Source organism: Pongo pygmaeus, chromosome 5, assembly GCF_028885625.2.
Source record: "Pongo pygmaeus isolate AG05252 chromosome 5, NHGRI_mPonPyg2-v2.0_pri, whole genome shotgun sequence".
NCBI lineage: Eukaryota > Metazoa > Chordata > Mammalia > Primates > Hominidae > Pongo > Pongo pygmaeus.
Genome location: NC_072378.2, coordinates 161440775 through 161460837, shown reverse-complemented (window position 1 = coordinate 161460837; position 20063 = coordinate 161440775). Strand labels below are relative to the sequence as shown.

The 20063-nt window shown below is 41.9% G+C and overlaps 1 protein-coding gene across 1 annotated transcript in view; it reads right to left on the bottom strand.

Annotated features, from left to right (window-relative positions):
• The window catches only part of LOC129039146 (plasminogen-like protein B), a 133558-nt gene extending 116067 nt beyond the window's left edge, over positions 1-17491 (bottom strand). The window contains exons 1-3 of the mRNA XM_063666941.1: positions 17441-17491; positions 11956-11992; positions 3103-3238 (exon numbers count right to left, since the gene is read on the bottom strand). Coding sequence (XP_063523011.1) covers positions 3103-3238; positions 11956-11992; positions 17441-17491 — 224 coding nt within the window. The remainder of the gene's footprint in view (positions 1-3102; positions 3239-11955; positions 11993-17440) is intronic.
• Between the last annotated feature and the right edge of the window lie 2572 nt (positions 17492-20063).

Sequence of the window (20063 nt, the reverse complement as noted above, 5' to 3'; positions counted from 1 at the left end):
TTTGGTGAGTTGTCTGATACACATGTTTGCTGAAAACAGGGTCTGTGAAACAAGACCAAAAGACAGATACTCTGGAAAAATTTAAGCTATAATATTTATATATTTACGTGACAAGTTTATAACTGACAATATTCTCTAATAGTAGTTGTTCTACACATTGCAATTCTAGCATATATGGTGACAATATTTTTATAAAGCATATTTGGGTCCACAGAGATGAACTGATTAAAGTTGATAATTCCAACTTTTATAACCACAAAACGTGACTTTGAAGAAAGGTATATACACTTCTGTGAGCAACTAAGAAATAATAAGAGCATGGTAAAAAAAAAAACTTCAGAAATAGCCAGGGATATATGAAAGGCAGATATGAATAACAAATATTGACATATGTATGTATATTCTATAAGAATCAATTGTTTTACATAATATGTAATTCTCAAATTTTTATATAAAATGGTTATTAAATATGTTTGAACTGAACTACTTACTATGTGTTAGGATTTTCTTTTTCAAAATTGTTTTGGAATAGCATTTTAAAACATCCATATGAAATTGGCAGGCAATAATCACTTTTTTTTTAAATGAGTTCTTGGTACATTACCCAGGCTGGACTTGAACTCTTAGGTTCAAGCAATTCTGCCACCTCAGCCTCCTGAGATGCTGGGAATACAGGATCAAGCCACTGTGTGTGGCTAAATAACACAATTTTGAGCAACGCTCCAATACATCCTTTGGTATGGTTTGGACCTTTGTCCCCACCAAAATCTCATGTTGAATGGTAATCCCCAATGTTGGAGGTGGTGCCAATGTGGGAGGTGACTGGATAATGGGGGCAGATTTCCCCTTTGGTGCTGTTCTCATGATAGTGAGTTATCAGGAGATCTGCTTGTTTAAAAGTGTGCAGCACTTCCCCACCTCTCTCTTCCGTCTATTCTAGCCACGTGAAGATATGCCTGCTTCCTTCCCTTTTGCCTTCCACCATGATTGTAAGTTTCCTGAGGCCTCCCCAGCCATGCTTCCTGTACAGCATGTGGAACCATGAGTCAATTAAACCACTTTTCTTTATAAATTCCCCAGTCTGAGGTATTTCTTTATGATGCTGTGAGAATGGACTAATACATCCTTGTTGGGCAATAGACTTGTGGCTATTAAATGATGTCAGTTCTCCTGAAATAAATCTAATTTAATATAATTCTGATAAGAATTCCTATAGGAACTTTTGTGAAACTTAAACTGCTTTTAAAATTTACATATAATGCTAAAAAAATGCATTACTATATATTATTGTAGATCTAACACAATTAAGGCTAGGTGACATTGGTTCATGGATAGAATAGATGAATGGAACAAAATCAAAAGCTTAGCAATAGAAATATGAATCCATGAAAATATGATGTATCATGGCCCTGGCATTGCAGCCCAATGGGAAAAATGGATCAGACAATTAATATTTCTGAAGCATGGGAAACAAATATTATCCTTATTTCACACCATACAGAAAAATTCCACGTGAATCAGGGACTTGAATGTGTAAAGCATATCTTAAACATTTTGAAGACGATTTGGTGGGGTTAGCTCTATGATTTCAGAATAGGAACATAATTCCAAGCTATATATTTCTATTCATAGGCCATAAAGGAAAATATTAATGCATTTTTCTGAAGGAAAATATTAATAAAAGTTTCCATTTATCAAAGAATAATAAAAGTTTCCATTTATCAAAGAACAGCATAAAAGATTAAAAAGAGCAAATAGTGGGAGAAAGTACTTATGGCACAGCTTCTGATTATTAAGAGAATCATCCTACACTTCAATTAGAAAACTTCATTGTTATGAATAGGTAATTTCCAGACCGGGGAAATGCAGGACATACTAAAAGCACGTGACAAAAATCTGACAAATCTGAAAATGCTCAGGAAGCTGGGGAACGGACAATAGCCCTGCACTATGGAGGAAGAGTAAATTGATAGAGTGATTCTGAAGAGAAATCTGTCATTATTTAGTGAGTTTGATCATATGTATACCAGATGATGCAGCTATCCTATTTGATGACATATAACTCAGAAAAACTATCACAGATTCCCAGAGGGACAGACGTGAGTATATATTTATCAAATCATTAGTTAGTGGGCTCAGCAGACATTAGTTAGTAGGCTCAGCAGACAATCTAAATGGCACCTGTATCCATTTGCTAGGGCAGCAATAACAGAGGGTCATAAACTCCATGGCTTCAATGACATAAGTTTATTGTCTCCCAGTTCTGGAGGCTCGTCTCCATGACCTCCCAACTCTGATCACTTCCCCTGAACCTCTGCTCCACATTCCACCCCACCCTGGCCCCTGATCCCTACCATCCCCATCCATGTGGCCCTGCCATGGGTGCTCAGTCTGGTGTCCATAGCTACCTTCCCAGGCCCATCACCTACACAAAGCCTATTCTTCAGCCATCTCGATCTCTTAATGGTCCCCATCAGAGGGTGCAGGACCACATCATCCCCCACCTTCCTGGTGCTTGTCAAGAGCTCTCTCAACTCCAAAGCCTGCTCAGTTCCTGCCTCCTCCCTGAGCCTCCTCTAGCTGCCTCAACCTTAGGCACTGTTCTTTCCTCTGGATCTGGGTAGAGCATGCATTGATTATGCCACTTCACAGTACCTCACTTGGGCTTTATTCTTTATTTTTTATTTTTTAACATTATATCCAGTTTCTTTGACTACACCTTAAATATTAAAGGGCAGGCACTGGATCTTGCAGCTATAAGTCATTGCTCAGATCTATCTAGGACACTTTCATTCACATGATTCTCAACAAACATTTACTGATAATTATGATGTTAAAAACTAGAGCTCAGAATAATGGGGGCTACTGTTTATGTCCAGTGTAAAAATAAATAACTCCCTTTTGGGGTATTTTTCTAAAACAGACTCCAATAAACCTTAATGAGAAGCTGTTAGTATGGCTTCAGATACTGTGAGCAAATATAGTTCCAAACCCTGACTCCATAAATTCCTCTTTCCTCTTAAGTCATTAATAAATTTGTGAATAAATAACTTGCCATCCAAATGACAGATTCCTGTGTAGGTGCAATGACAATGGAAATACCTGCAGGTGGAATCTTTCTCCTCCTCACATTTTGCTGCACATTCTTCTATACTTCCTGCACCCAGCTGCTTCTTAGTGACACTGAACAGTGAAGCCCCCTGGGTATTCACATAGTCATCCAGAGGCTCTCCTTGACCTAGAGGTGGGAGATCCAAGTGGAACAAATACTCAGTCAATCAAATGGTCAGTTAATCAAGTCTGATTGTCATGAGTTCTTTTATATGTATTTGGTTCATATTAATCAAATAAAACTTTCTGCTTTACTGGAAGCAGAATGGGTAGCTATGAATCAAGATATTTAATGAAGAAAACACTTCAACACATGGATGTAAAGATGGCAACAAAAGACACACTGGCAACTACTAGAGCTGGGAGAGAGGGAGGAAGGCAGGGGCTGAAAAACTACCTGTGGGGTACTAAGCTCACTACCTGGGTAATGAGATCATTTGTGCCTCAAACCTCAGTGTCACGCAATCGTCACAGGGCGAGAGGCCAAAAGAGGCTAATTTACTCATGTAGCAAACCTGCTTATGTACCTCCAAATCTCAAAAGTTGAAATTATATAAAAAACTTTTCCATTCACAGATTTCAACATATGAAAAGATTAACTAGATTGATAAACAGGTTAGAATGATGTCACCACTCCTGTGTTACTATATTAATGAATACAGTGTTATCTGGAAGTGGAGGAATCCTCAGAGCTTAGTCTTACTTGGGAGAAAGAATTCTGCTAAGCGACTAATTTAGCCAAAAAAGACAATTTATGGAAGGAAGGTAGAGAGCAGAGAGTTTACATAGAGAGACAGTATGCTTTGAAAGATAAGGCAGAGCAGGCTGTTGAAAGGGAGGGAGCCAACAGCTCTCCAAGAGTTCTGCATTGAGTTGCTATGATGTCAAACTCTTTCCTGAAGTTCCCACCTCTGTCTTAAGTCTCTGCCTTTTTTCCTTGTCTAGATTTCTTGCTCCTGCCTTAAGTCCTAGCCTTTTCCCTGCCTAGTCTCCACTCTAGGCTTGTGGGACCTTCCCTTAATATTAGTTGATGTGCATGCATGGTCCTGGCGTTGGATACTGTATTAGTCCGTTTTCATTCTGCTGGTAAAGACATACCTGAAACTGGGTAATTTATAAAGAAAAAGAGGTTAAGTGGACTCACAGTTCCATGTGACTGAAGAGGCCTCATAATCATGGTGGAAGGTAAAATGCACGTCTTACACATCGGCAGACAAGACAGAATGAGAGTCAAGCCTAAGAGGTTTCCTGTTATAAAACCATCAGATCTCATGAGACTTATTTACTACCAAGAGAGCAGTATGGGGGAAACTGCCCCCATGATTCAATTATCTCCCACTGGGTCCCTCCCACAACACGTGAGAATTATGGGAGCTATAATTCAAGATGAGATTTGAGTGGGGACACAGCTAAACCATGTCAGATATGAATTCTACCTACCGGCTGCATTGCTCATTGCCGCTACCCCAGGAAGGTTGCATAGCACTCAGATCTATACTAACTGCACTTGCGTATCTCTTAGGAATTCCTCCTTTGCCCTCTTCCCTCCCTATCAGCATGTACCTCGTGACATTTGGAAAAGTTAACTACAGACTGAGCAATTGCTGGGCATGTTAAGGGGCATTCCTCTCTGCCTAAGTATTCCCCCTCCTCTGTTCATATCTAGCATGCAGGACTCAGGCAATTTCTGGGATGTGAGATTTTCCACACTTGCCTTTTCTCAGGGGCTTCCCCCTCCTGCTTATATCTAGCTGTCTTTCTATCTAACCATAAAACCTAAAATAAGAATAAATTATATGTTTGCTCTTGATTGCCATGTCATGATAGAAGAGTAAGGCATCATCAGTGGCAACTGTGTTCCAAAGATTGATGTTGATTTGTTCATCCCTGAGTAGAAATGGAACTTGGAGGCCATTGTTTGATTTCTTACAGTATGCACTTTGGTTGTGACACTGTCACTTTAACTGGTGATAAGCACCCTCTAAATGGTCCCTCCTTGAGATACAAAAAATTTGGTACGCTGATGATGTTGGGAATAAATCAGAACTGAACTAAAGTATGTTGCCGTCTTGCACAAAAATTAAGCAAAAAACTGGAGGGTAAAAAACTCCCCTACAAAAGAGGGCAATTTTTGTATTGGGTTTACTACAGTGACACACCACTATTAAGTGGGGAGAAATACGTCTGTCCATGATGTTGACAGGCATCTGAATTTCAGAGGAAATTGTAAAAAAGAAGAGCCTAGGCTAAATACTGGCCTTGATTTTTCTGTGAAATCAAATCTGTCCAAAAGCTGCTTTCTGTCTGGTTGTGGTAGCGGGTGGCCAAGGGGACCTCAGCTGGGAGCTTTTGAGCCAGGATGAGCCAGGAGAAGGAATTTCACAAGTTAGTGTCATCAGTTAAGTCAAGAGCAGGCCATTTTCACTTCTTTCGTGATTCTTCAGTTACTTCAGGCCATCTGGATATATACGTGCAGGTCACAGGGGATATGATGGCTTAGTTTGGGCTCAGAGGCCTGACATTCCTGTCTTCTTATATCAATAAGAAAAAGAAAATGAAATAGTGGTAAAGTGTTGGGGCAGCAAAAATTTTTGGGGGTGGTATGGAGAGATAATGGGCAATGTTTCTTAGGGCTGCTTGGAGTGGGATTAGGAGTGATGTGGGAACCCAGAGTGGGAGAGATTAAGTTGAAGGAAGATTTTGTGGTAAGCGGTGATATTGTGGGCTTGTTAGAAGGAGCATTTGTCATATAGAATGATTGGTGATGGCCTGGATATGGTTTTGGATGAATTGAGAAACTAAACGAAGATACAAGGTCTGAATAAAAGAAGGAGAAAAATAGGTATTAAAGAACTAAGAATTGGGAGGACCCAGGACATCCAATTAGAGAGTGCCCAAGGGGGTTCAGCATAATTACTTGCTTCGTTGGCAAGTTTTTGGGCTCTATCCTTGACAGAGTCCTCCTTTTTAAGTTGGAGCTGAGCTTGGTGAGGTGTGTTTTTAAAAACCCATTAGTCTATTTTACCTTTCCTGAAGATTGAGGACGATAAGGGGTATGAAGGTTTCACTGAATACCAACAGCCTGAGAAACTGGGTGATTTGACTAATAAAGGCCAGTCCATTATCGGACTGTATAGAGGTGGGAAGGCCAAACTGAGGAATTATGTCTGACAAAAGGGAAGAAATGACCATGGTGGCCTTCTCAGACCCTGTGGAAAAGGCTTCTACCCATCCAGTGAAAGTGTCTACCCAGACCAAGAGGTATTTTAGTTTCCTGACTAGAGGCATGTGAGTAAAGTCAATTTGCCAGTCCTGGGCATGGGCAAATCCCCGAGCTTGATGTATGGGCCCGGGAGAGGGGGGAGCACTGAGGTGTAGTAGAGTAGCAGATGGAACACTGAGAAGTGATTTCCTTAAGGATAGATTTCCAGGATGGAAAGGAAATGAGAGGTTCCAAGAGGTGGGCTAGCAGCATATAACCTACATGGAAGAGGTTATGAAATGATGACAGAATAGTATGGCCCTGTGAGGCTGGAAGGAGATATTTTTCTTGGTCCAAGAACCATTTGCCTTGTGTGGGAAGAGATTGATAGGTGGAAGAGTCAGTGGGGGAGTGGGTGGGAGTGGCCAGATGAGAAGGAGAGAAACTGCCGTGAGGGATAGAAGTTGGAATGCTAGCTGCTTTTTTAGTTACCTTATCAGCATAAACCTTGTCCTGAGTGATGGGATTTGATGCCTTTTGATGGCCCTTGCAGTGAATGACTCCAGCTTCCTTTGTAAGTAAAGTGGCTTTGAAAAGAGTTTTTATTAAAGAGGCATTAATGATGGAGGACCCTTCCATAGTGAGGAAATTTCTTTCTGCCCATATAACAGCATGGTGGTGCAGGATATGGAAGAAATATTTAGAGTCAGTATAAATATTGACGTGTAGTCCCTTTGCAAGAGCGAGGGCCTGAGTTAAGGCAATGAGTTCAGCTTGCTGAGAGGTAGTGGAGGGGGCAGAGCAGTAGCCTCAATGATAGATGTAGTGGAGGGGGCAGAGCAGTAGCCTCAGTGATAGATGTGGAAGATACTATAGAATAGCCTGCCTTTGCTGGTGAGTGGCGATTAGGCCTGGTGGAACTGCCATCAATAAACCAAGTGTGATTAGGGTGAGGAACAGGAAAGAAGGAAATATGGGGAAATGGGGTGAATGTCAGGTGGATCAGAGAAATACAGTAATGGGGGTCAGGTGTGGAATAATGTGAGCGGCTGGATTGAAGTCCAGGCCAGGAACAATGGTAATTGTGGGAGACTTAACAAAGAGTGAGTACAGCTGAAGGAGCCAGGGAGCAGAAAGTATATGTGTCAGGTGTGAGGAAGAAAATAGATTTTGGAAGTTATGAGAACTGTAGAGAGTGGGTTGAGCACAGTTTGTGATTTTGAGGGCCTCTAAAAGTATTAAGGCAGTGGCAGCCCCCACACGCAGACATGAGCGCTAAGGCTACAGGGCACGGTCCCGGTCCTTGTGTAAGAATTCCGATTGCACAGCCCTGCACTTTGGCTGTGTGTAATGAAAAGGGTTGGGGTGAGTCAGGGAGAGCTAGTGTGGGAGCAGTCTCTAAAGCTGTCTTCAAGGAATGGAAAGAGGAGTGGGGAAAAGATTTAGGATCTATGGGGTCAGCTAGGTTTCCTTTTGTGAGTTTATATAATGGTTTTGTTAGGATGGCAAAACCAGGTATTCAAAGGCGATAGTATCCAACCATGCCTAGGAAGGAAAGGAGTTGTTGTTTTCTAGAAGGTGTTGGGGTGAGAGATCAGTCGGACATGATCGTCAGGGAGAGCACGTGTGTTTTTATGAAGGATTATACCGAGATAGGTAACAGATGGAGAAGAAATTTGGGCTTGACTGAAGTAATGGGGGCTGTCTGTGAAGCCTTGTGGCAGTATAGCCCAGGTAATTTGCTGAGCCTAATGGGTGTCAGGGTCAGTCCAAGTGAAAGTAAAGAGAGGCTGGGATGAGGCGTGCAGGGGAATAGTGAAAAAAGCATTTTTAAGATCAAGAACAGAATAGTGAGTTGTGGAGGAAGGTATTCAGGGCAGGGGAGTATATGGGTTTGGCACCATGGGGTGGATAGGCAAGACAATTTGGTAGATAAAGGGCAGATCCTGAACTAACCTGTAAGGCTTGTCCGGTTTTAGGACAGGTAAAATGGGGGAATTGTAAGGAGAGTTTATAGGCTTTAAAAGGCCATGCTGTAACAGGCAAGTGATAACAGGCTTTAATCCTTTTAAAGCACGCTGTGGGATGGGATGTTGGCATTGAGCGGGTTAAGGGTGATTAGGTTTTAATGGGATGGTAAGGGGTGCATCATCTGTCACCAAGGAGGGAGTAGAGGTATTCTATACTTGTGGATTAAGGTGGGGAGATACAAGGAGAGGAAGTGAAGGAGGCTTTGAACTAGGGGAAAAGGCAGCAATGAGGCATGGCTATAGCCCAGGAATAGTCAGGGAAGCAGACAATTTAGTTAAAATGTCTCGACCTAATAAGGGAGCTAGGCAGGTGGGGATAACTAAAAAGGAGTGCATGAAAGAATGTTGTCCAAGTTGGCACCAGAGTTGGGGAGTTTTAAGAGGTTTAGAAACCTGGCCATCAACACCCATAACAGTTATGGAGGCAAGGGAAACAGGCCCTTGAAAAGAAGGTAATGTGGAGTGGGTAGCCTCTGTATTGATTAAGAAGGGGACGGACTTACCTTCCACTGTAAGAGTTACCCAAAGCATCTGTGATAGTCCAGGAAGCTTCCAAGGCAATCAGGCAGTGTCAGTCTTCAGCCGCTAAGCCGAGATCTGGGAAGGAGTCAGTCAGAGCCTTGGGCCAGTTGGACAGTCCAACTTCCAGTGGGGTCCCGCACAGATGGGACACGGCTTAGCAGGAATCCTGGGCTTCGGGCAAAAATGGATTATTGAGAAGGAGTTGCCTGGTGCATTCTAAACCTAATCCACTAAAAAGCACTTGAGAGGTGTATCAAAAGATCGTAGAGAAATAGATATTTTAGGCCCATATCCATGTCTTCACCCTGCATTTTCTTCCCATTTGAATTTTCATTTCCAAGAAGAGTTGTGCTTTGTTAAATTCTATAGCTCAGAGTAGGACTTCAAAACACACAATAAATCCATAAAGTTTGTCTTACAGTGAGTTAAGTTAAACTTTCTGAAGATGTTTTTTGAAATGTAGCAGAGCAGGCTACAATTGATATTCAAAAAGAGAAACTTCCATCTGTTTCCACCTTTAAGTTACCTATAACTGTGTCATGTCACTATGCTTCATAGCGCATCCCTGCTGAGATCTCCTCCCCAGCTCATGTCCCTAGGAAAACTATCCCAAAACAGAATCAAATTTTCCTCTTTTTAATTTGATAATTTTCCCCCTAGGATTATTTTCTCTTATTTACCTCCAGGGCTCATAAGGCAATGAGATGTATTAGGGTTTATTTGCTGGTGAAGAAACATTAAACAAATCTTTTAGTAGAAAAAACATTTTTATATTATAGGCAAATGTAGATGTATATTGCTACAGAAGTAACTGTATTTTATTAATGGTGTGAGAATTTCTTTCTCACTGTGGTGTGCGAATGTGTATGCATATTTGCATGTGTAAAAATTTAGTAATTTGTGAAATGGAAGATGTTTCTCTGCTTCTCACTGAGCATGGCTGTAAAAGAAACATTTTCCTCTCCCCAGGCATTGCAGCACACTGGAAAGATAACATGTCCACAGAAAGCCTGGCTTTCCAAAAGAGCTTATGAGAGAATGTATCTCCCAGTTAGTTAAAACATATGTTAATCCTGTGGCAGAGAAGTTTGTTCTAGCCTTTGGGTGTAGCCCACTGAATAAGTTCATAGTGATCCACGTCCTAGTTTCCATGGGCTGAAATAGAATATTCATACCCCCCGCCCCCATCCACACACACACACGGACACCAATTTCCCCCAAAAATCTCTTCGCTTAATTTTCTCCTGTTCTGTATTTTCTTTGATATTTTCTTGAATGGCTTCCACAGAATTCAAATGTATTTGACTCTAAAGTCAACTTGTAAAACTGTATCTGGTAATTAGATTAAATTGCAAGCATCTGGACATTGTTTATATGAAGAACTATTTGGACACTTCATTTATATGAAGTGTCCAAAACAGGCAAGTCTATAAAAACAGAAAGTAGATTTGTGGTTGCCAGAAGCTGCAGAGGAGAGGCAACAGCCAGTGAGAGTGGAGTGCCTTTTTGGGGTATGAAAACATTTTAAAACTTATTGTGAGGGTGGCTGTACAACTCTCAATATATTTACATCCATTTGATTGCATGCCTTAAATGGGTGAATGACATCTCAATAAAGCTGTTTAAGAGAACCTACTAGTATGACCGAGGACCTCCATTTTTCTAAGATAGCTTCATTATTTTTTTTCTCTTTTTTCCTCATTCTCCTAGTTCCCCATTTCCTACTTAGCCCTTTAGAAAGGCAAATATGGCCTTTTACCTCCCCTTCATCAGAGTCTCCCTACAGGGCAAGTTCATCTAACCATGTGCTTTAAGATGGAACTCCTGAGTTCACATTCCATTTATAAACCAAAGCATACCCACTACAGAACTCTCACCCTCCAGGGAGTTGCCTCAAGAGACAACAGCCTGCTCACAAAGGCACCAGCAGTCACCAGCTCAACCAGCTGACAGATAAGAAGCTAGCATGGACCCCTGCACCCTTGTTCCCTTCTTCCCCTGCCTTTTAAAAGTGCCACTTTCTGCTCCAGAAGTGAAGTGGTACAGGAGGACTCCTGTATTTCTTCCCCTAAGCTAGCGTTGAAAGTAAATCACTTTCTTTATACCAGACTTCTCTCTTCTTAATTGGATTCTGCAAGTGGCAAAAAACTAACCTCCTCTTCAGTTACACTGGGATGTGTTTAGATTATTTTTTCAAAGGTTGGAACATAGTTGAAAAAGTGAGAAGAGTCCTAAATTTTTTCTTGGAAATCTGGCTTATATCCAGGTTCCTTTATTTCCTTGATTTGGGAGTTTGATCATTGGGCAAATAACATGATTTTCTATGTCTAGATTTCCTTGGGTATAAAATGGGGGTGAATATACTACCCTACCTACACCACAAGCTAAATAAGCTAGTATTTGTAAAGGACACACACTCACACTTACACTTACACACAGGTGTGTGTGTATGTATGTACACATCTATGTATGTATAACAACTTGGGGGCCTAACCCAAGCACTAAGTGAGCATTTGCTGAGTCACTATCTGTAATGTCATCTGGCAAATGGATGCGTGTGATTTCTCCAGGGATAAGAAGCAAATGTATGTCTATGGAAATCCTTACTCAGGCCATAACAAAGAGAGAAATGCTGAGTCCCACTCCATGAACTGGTCAAAGAACAGAATATATTCAAAGAGATATTTCATTGTTTCAACTTGCAAGGGAGGGGAGCATGGCACCTGAACAGAAATGATATAAATTAATGAAACTGAGAACCAGGTGAAGAGCTTAGCCATCTATTGCATAGTTGGCTACAATGGCTATATATTTTTTTCAACTAGGCTAGCCATCATGTGGGCCCACTCATTTAGATTTGAAAAATCACCCATTATTTTCTCTGCCCATTCATTCCAGCACCCTGACAGTCTTCACAAGGAAATTAAACATATTTTTGGAAGACTTCCTCAATCTTGTACAAGATTTTGAACTGGGAATTTCATCAATCAAAAATTAAATTAAATGAATTGCACATAAAGCCATGGCATATGTATTTTTACTACATTGTGGGAGAAAAAATAATTATTATACAAAAAAACTTTGTTTTACCTGATTTCAAAAATGAAAGAAGTAGAAGAACCACTTCCTATGTTCAATTTTGGGACTGACCAGCAGTGCCCAGAAAGTGTGTCCCAATCCCAGGATGTTGTTGACTTACATGAGAGTAAACACACACACAAACCAGAGAGTGAAACAATTATTCTCTCAGAGACCCACGCCACTGGCTCAGCAGGGTTCAAACATTACCTTGAATAAAGGATCCTTACAAAATGTTTGAGGGTGGAATCTGCAATAGATGCTGGGAAGCCATCTCCCCCCTCAGCTGCTCCATGCTGACTTTATTCCTGCTCACTCTTCCCCTCACCACTAGACCTTTATCTCTCCTGATTAGTCTTGTTTTCTCATCTCTTCTTTCATTCCCTTTCTTTTGGATAAAATAAAATCATGAAAGTATCTCACATTTACTGGTACCTTCCATGATGAGACCCTCTGCCAAGTGCTATCATCCATAGCCTCCCTCAACCTTCCCAACAGGCAGTGCTGTTCTCATCCCTGCTGTATGAGGAGGGGGCTGAGGCCTTCCTAAGGTTACATGGCTAATCAGGGGTGTAGCTGATAGACACAACCCGTTCAGGTCTTAGATGACAAAATTAAGCTAGGTAGTGGTGTTAACATCGCCACATCCTATAACAAACCATGTCAAAATTACGACATAAGTGAAACTATTTTATTATCTTCAAAATTTATTCATTTATAGTGGACTCACATGTTTTCTGTAATTATAAATTATGTTATAAAATATCAATCCTTCCAGCTGGGTGCAGTGGCTCACGTCTGTAATCCCAACAATTTGGGAGGCTGAGGCTGATGGATCACTTGAGTCCAGGAGTTCGAGATCAGGCTGCCCAACATGTCAAAACCCCATCTCTACTAAAAGTACACAAATTAGCCAGGTGTGGTGGCATACGCCTGTCATCCCAGCTACTCAGGAGGCTGAGGCACGAGAATTGCTTGAACCTAGGAGGCGGAAGTTTGCAGTGAGCTGAGATTGTGCCACTGCAGTCCAGCCTGGGCAACAGAGCAAGACTCTTTCTCAAAAAAGAAAAAATAAATAAATAAATACAAAATAAAGTAAAAATATTAATCCTTCCCATTCCAGTAGGTATAGCTTAAATAAATACATATTTTTTAAAATAAAATAAAATATCAATCTTTCCCCAAATGAATTCATGGTGCATTATTATATTTTCATTCTCATGAAGTAAAGCAAGAGTGGTAGAATTAAGTGGAAAGAGTCTATCTCTAGTGTAGTCACATCAGTGGTTGTGTCGAGATGGTTAGGAGGCTCCTCCCAAGTTTAAAACAGTATCCAAGCCCCATTTGTAAATCAACTGGGGAGACACGCCAACTCTGATCATCAGCAATATCTGAGCTCTAGTCTCCACTCTACCAAAATGTCCTTTCACAAAGATGAGGACTGAAAAATGCTCACTGAATTTAGCAAAGAAGGAGTCACTAGAGGGATGGCAAGAGAAGCCACACCATATGTCTCAGTCTATTTGTGTTGCTGTAACAAAATTTCACAGGTTGGGCAATCTATAAAGGAAAAAAATGGATTGTCTCACAGTTCTGGCAGTTGTGAGGTCCCCAGTCAAGGTGCTGGCATCTGGTGGCCCCTTATTACTGTGTCCTCATGTGGTAGAAGGTCATGATGAAATTCCCATGATGGGATTCATGCTTCAATAAGAAGAGGAGAGCCATCTCTACACACACACACACACACACACACACACACACACACACACACACACACACACACACACACCCCGCATCCCTTTCCCTCCTCGCAGAAGCAAAGGAGATGCCATGTGAGGGTGTAGCGAGAGTCAGGCCATCTAAAAGCCAAGAGGAGAGATTTCACCATACACTGCATCTGCCCACACCTTAATCTTGGACTTCCAGCCTCCAGACCTGTGAGAAATAAATGTCTGTGTCTAAACCCCCCAAGTATGGTATTTTGTGATGGCAGCCCAAGCTGATTAAGACACCTGTTAGACCTGAATAAGCAGGAGAGGATTACTGGGGGAGGGGTGAGAGAGGAAACTAGACTGGGCCAGATGACTGGGGAGGGGAGACTGTCTTGCTAAATACTGTGGATTTTACCGCAAAGGCCATGAGGAGTCACTGAAGGCAGGGTGTGCCACAAACTTGCGGAGCCCCAGGCCCCTTGGAAAAGAAAAGAATGTCATCTGTGGAGAAAAAGAGGCCCCCACTTTTCAAAGGTCATTTGACCTTCACAAAAGCATTGGTCCTCTGGTTCTTAGTGTTAGAGCTCAGTAAGGGAAGGTGATTCCCTGAATTTGTAAAAGCCCTTTTCTGAATCCAATAGTATGTGAGTCCCTTAAGAGAGGCCAGAGAAGAAAGAATCCACCCAGCTGACATTCTAATTCAGTAAGTTGTAGGGACATTGTTTTGAATGATTCCATAGGCAAGGGAGCACCAACTCATAACTTACCTCAAGCCTGCAGGGTTCTCCAGTCCAGTCCCTTCCAGAACCCTTCCCTGTTCCACGAGCAGTGATGGATTATTGCAAACATTGTTCAGTTTCATTTGACTTACTTTGAAAACCAAGTTCCAATAATGAATAACTACGGGAGCTAAGGTCACTGCATTTGGTCCCTGTGAGTAGCCTTTCCACCTACCCAGGCCACAATCAGTAATCATCACCATTGCACACCCTTGAGGCAATTCTTCCAAAATTACCTTGCATCAAAGACTGCACAAGAACTACTCTAAGTGGAAGGACTGATGTTGGCAGCCTGGATTCCACCAGGGGCTGCAGACAGCCCTTGACCTTCATGTGGGAAGCTGTCACTGAGTTCAGACACTCTGGATTCAGCCTTCCTCTGGAATCAATCTTCCGATAAGCAAATAAATGGAAAGGTGAAATTAGATAAAGACATTAGTACCTCAGGGGACAATTAAGCATTGGTGGTTAATCTAAATACACTTGCTTAGAATTTTTATTTTACTACTATTATTTATTGTAGGTTTGTGGATCTGTGCCAGGCACAAACAGCACTATGAATTATCCATACCATGATATAATCACCAGATTTTTCTCTGTTATTATCGTTACCATTTTATAGATCAGAGCATTGAAACTTGCTTGCCCATAGTTACATCAGTGGAAATTGGGAGAACCAGGTTCCAATGCAAATGTCTGGGCCTCAAGTGATTACTTTTAACCATTGCACTGTAACTTACTACTGGGAGGAAGGAATAATAAATAATAATGGCTATACTTGATTGGTTAATCACTATATACTAGGCACTGTACTAAGTACCTTTTAGAAGTTTTATTTATAATTGTCACATAATAATTGTACATATTTATGGGGTACAGTGTGATGTTTCAATGCATGAATACATTGTATAAGGATCAAATCAGGGTGATTAGCATACCCCTCACTTTAATCATTTATCCTTTCTTCTTAGTTAGAAGATTCCAAATCCTCCCTTCTAGTTATCTTGAAATGTACAACACAGAATTATTAGCTATAGTCACCCTAGTGTGTAATAGAACACCAGAACTTATTCTTTCAATCTAATTGGATCTTTGTACCCACTGACAAACCTCTCTCCATTCTCCTCTTCCCGACTACCCTCCTCACCCTCTGGTAACCACCATTCTACTCTCTAATTCTATGCGATCAAGATAAAAAAAATTTATTGACAAATAATAATTGCACATGTTCACAGAGTACATAGAGATATTTCAATACATATAATGTATAGAGATCAAAGAGGGGTAGTTAGCATATCCATTAATCACCTCAAAGTTTATCACTCATTTGTGTTGGAAACATTCAATATGCTCTTTCTAACTGGTTGAAACTTTACAATATATTATTGTTAGCCATATTCATCCTACAATGGTATAGAACACTAGAATATATTACTGCTATCTAGCTGTAATTCTGTAGACTTTAACCAAGCTCTCCCTATTTCCCCTTTTCCCGCCCTTCCAGGCCTCTACTGTCCTCTGTTCTACTTTTTACTTCTTTGAGATAAACTTTTTTAGCTGCCACATATTGTTACCGGCGGCAAATCCATATGGGTCTGCAGCAACCTCAATTCTTGCTTCCTCAGAAGAGTAAATTTGACTGAGGGGCATGAGGCAGAAGGAGAGATTGAGGCAAGTTTTTAGAGCAGGAGTGAAAGTTTATTAAAAAGCTTTAGAGCAGGAATGAAAGGAAGGAAAGCACACTTGGAATAGGGCCAAGCAGGTGACTTGAAAAGCAAGTGTGCGCCTTGACCTTTGGACTTGGGTGTTTTATACATTGGTATGCTTCCGAGGTCTTAGGTCCCTTCTCCCCACTTGCCCAATTCCTGAGATCTTATCGGGAAGCTGCTGATGATAGGTGTTTTCTATCTCTTGGGAAACTGCTCTTCACTGGTGCCAGCTGTGACCAATTATTGCTTTAGACAGTTAATAAACACCCTGACCATCACCTAATGGTTGGCAACACTCCTGGTGTGTGTTTGGGGCAGTGGTAGGGGGAAGCCCTCTTCTGCCCTGCTCATACCTTAATAGCCACCTATGGCAACATTATGAGTGAGAACCACGCAGTGTTTACCTTTCTGTTCTTGGCTTACTTAACATACTGTCCTCTAGTTTCATCCATGTTGCTACAAACGATAGGATTCCATTATTTTTTATGGCTGAATAGTATTCCATGGTATGTATATACCTTATTTTCTTTATCCATTCATGTGTAGTCACACAACTGGGTTGATTCCGTATCTTGGCTATTGTGAATAGTGCTGCAATAAACCTGGGGCTGCAGATGACTCTTTGATACAATGATTTCCATTCTGTTGGATAAATGTCCAGTAGTGAGATTGCTGGATCATAAGGTACTTCTATTTGTAGTTTTTTGAGGAACCTCCATAGTGTTCTACAGAATTACTGTAGTAGTTTAAATTCCCACCAACAGTGTAGAAAAATTCCCTTTTTTTCCTGCATCCTCACCAATATGTGTTATTTTTTGTCTTTTTGACAATAGTCATCCTACTGGGGTGAGACAATAGCTCATTGTGGTTTAGATTTGCATTTCCCTGAGGATTATTGATGTTGAACACATTTTCATACACTTGTTGCACATTTATAATGTCTTCCTTTAATAATAATTCAGATCATTTGCCCATATTTTAATTGGGTTGGTTTTTTGCTGTGGAGATGTTTGAGTTCCTTGTATATTCTGGATATACATGGGACAGTCCCCTGTCCCATGAGTAGTTTACACAACACTAGGCACCACACTAGGTTCTTTACACAGGTTATTTCATTTATTTCTCACTCTGACCCTATGAGGGAGGTGCTGTTACTACCACTCTCATCTTACTAATAGAGAGTTCCGCAGAGGTTCATAGCTTCCCCAAAGTCACACCGCTTGTGTGTCAGATGGAGCAGGGTTGGATGCCAGAGCCGGGCCCTCCAGCCCCACGCCTCGTTGCTGCCGGAGCCTACCGGTCTGCAGTTACTGCCACAGGCATCAATGGCAGTAGCCAGAATAAGCATTTATCGAGCACCTACTGTATTCACGGAACTCTGATCAGTCTGAAGCAAACAAAGCCAAGGAAGGTAGAAATCGCAGAGTCCAAACCACAGTCTAGGGCCTGAAGTGCACTGCATGGGCCAGGTTAAAGTAAATGAAACATTCCTATTTTGATCCCTTTCATTATTTATCATTCATACCCATAAATACCTTTAAGGGGCTCAGTTTAGATGCAAAGTCAACAACAAATAGGCAACGAATCAGTTCTTCCAACATTTTTTTTTTCTCCTGAAAAGACTCTCTGAAAGCCCTGTTTTGCAGAGACTTGCTCCTTTTCCATGATGGGTAAATCGCAGGACCTGGTAGATTATGCTACATAATGTGGAAAGGTTGCTTAGTCCAAGAGCCTGGAGTTTTCAGAGACATTGTCCTGAAACTACCTTCCTTTGGCAATACCAGCGCCTGCAGGCAACAGCTCTCATGCACTTAAGATTTAAATACAACCCACAGAAGTGCTGGCTTGTCTGGGAAAACCTTTTGCTAAAGAGAAGAGCAACAGTTTTTTTTTCTTTTCTGGAATTTGTGAACAGCATTTATTCTCAGCCTTGCCTTTGAAATGTTCCACCTGGAACACTGCTGGGCAGCGTGGAAACAGAAGCGAACGTCAGCCAGGCCGGCAGGGGGCGGCAGACCCCACACTTCGCCAGGCGCCCTCGCCTCGCAGCTGCCAAAACCTGTCGCTGGTTTCAGGTCCAAGCGCCTTCAGCCAGCAGATGGTTCATGTCCTTCGAGGCCGCAAAATATGGGGTGGAAGGAGTGGGGGATGAGGCTGAGAATGGGGAGAGCAATCCAGGGTTGCCAGGTGGGAGCCGCAGCTGGCCCGTGGCGGCCCGGAGGACACTAATGCTTCTGGAGCGCGCGAGGGGCCTGCAGGACCGGACCAAGGCCGCCTGCGCTCCGCGAAGGCGCGGGCACTGGGCGGCGACGCGGGCGCGGCGTGGTGCTGGGGCGGGAGGCGGAGGGGTGGACGATGCTCTGGTGGGCTGACCCCTTCCCGCAGGGCCAGGATGGCCAGGGCGAGGCCGCTGGGAAAGGCAGGACCCTCGCCCCTACGCCGCCAGCTGGGCTTTTCTCCTTCCTCGCCGGCCCCGTGTTCCAGGGCGCGACCCCGCTCCGTCCAGCCGCTAGCTCTGGGGCTGAGCCTCAGGTAGGTGGGTCGGAGGCCCTGTGAGAAGTAAGGGTTGAGGGCGTTTCTGCTTCCAAGCGCAAGCACGGGGAGCCCGGATGCTCCAGCCCCTGGACCCTGGATTAGAAACTGGCAAGGGTAGATGTTTTGCAGGAGGCCGCCCTCTGCCTTCCTCTGTTCTAACACCTGCTGGATTCAGGGAGTCCTAGTACCTGTATTTCTGACCCGAAAAAAATTCTAACAGCAGAAAATCCAATGTGATGGGTTAGGCCTCCTTAACGTGCCCCGTTTGACTTTGTAACCTTCCTTCCACAGACTGATCTTTTTCGTGCAATTGATGTGATCCTGTGTCAGCTATACAAAACAATTTTTGTGTACTGAATCTGGTTTAAAAGGCAAGAAGTTGCTTCCCATTGATCCCTGGTGGAAAGGGATGTGTATGCCCTGAAACATGGAGAGTCATATGCGCTGCTTGGTTTCGTGTAGATTAAAGTAACATGAGATGATGTTTTCACTGATTTTCAAAATTGTGGAGAATTCACTTAGGAAAATATATGTTTCAATGCATGACCAATATGGGTGTTTACTTTAACTGATTTCACAGAAGCAGTGCTCCTAATGTTTTGAGACACACAGATTTTATTTGGTGCCTCTTTATGGTATGATCAATTAGCTGCTTACTTCGTAAGTTATGTGGAGTGGGGAAAGTGCTTCCTGTTTTCTCTTTAAATGTCTTTTCTCTGATTTAAAGAAGTAATGAAGGAGAAATCTTTTTGCGATGTTTAACTTTTATCCTCCACTATTCTGAAGTTCAAACTTCAATAATTAATATAAATACAGTAAAATTAATACTTTAAAGGTAGCTGATATGCTTAATAACCAGAAAATATTTCAATTAAAAAATTCCATTCCATCTAGTGTTTTGACCCATATGATACATATGCATACATGTGTAAAAGTGTATATATATTCATATATATATGAAAAAGATACTATGCACTGTATTGAGTTTATACTTTTATTGTCCATCAGTAAGACCGTTTTTGACTTTAAAAAGTAGATTATGTAGACCTGTGAAACAAGCAACAAAAATGAAAACACTGCACTTTTTCTGTGGTTCTCTAAACGCACAAGAATAGTGGAGGTCAGGATCCATGCTGTTGGCCAGGCATGAAGTTGGCGTTATCAGCAATCACTATAGTCTCTGTGGGTGCTGATGAATGTGAATTCCCCACATGTCGTGCCTTGGGAATTGCTCCTTTGAGTAGATTACTGCCTTGAGGTTGTCGCTGTTGTCTTTCCTGCAAGAGTAAAAAACAAGTGCACAAAATTGGATTTAGGTAAGTGGAAATGTAATGCAGTCACAGCAGCGCCCCACACAAAGGAGGCAATAAACAAATGTAGCCTTC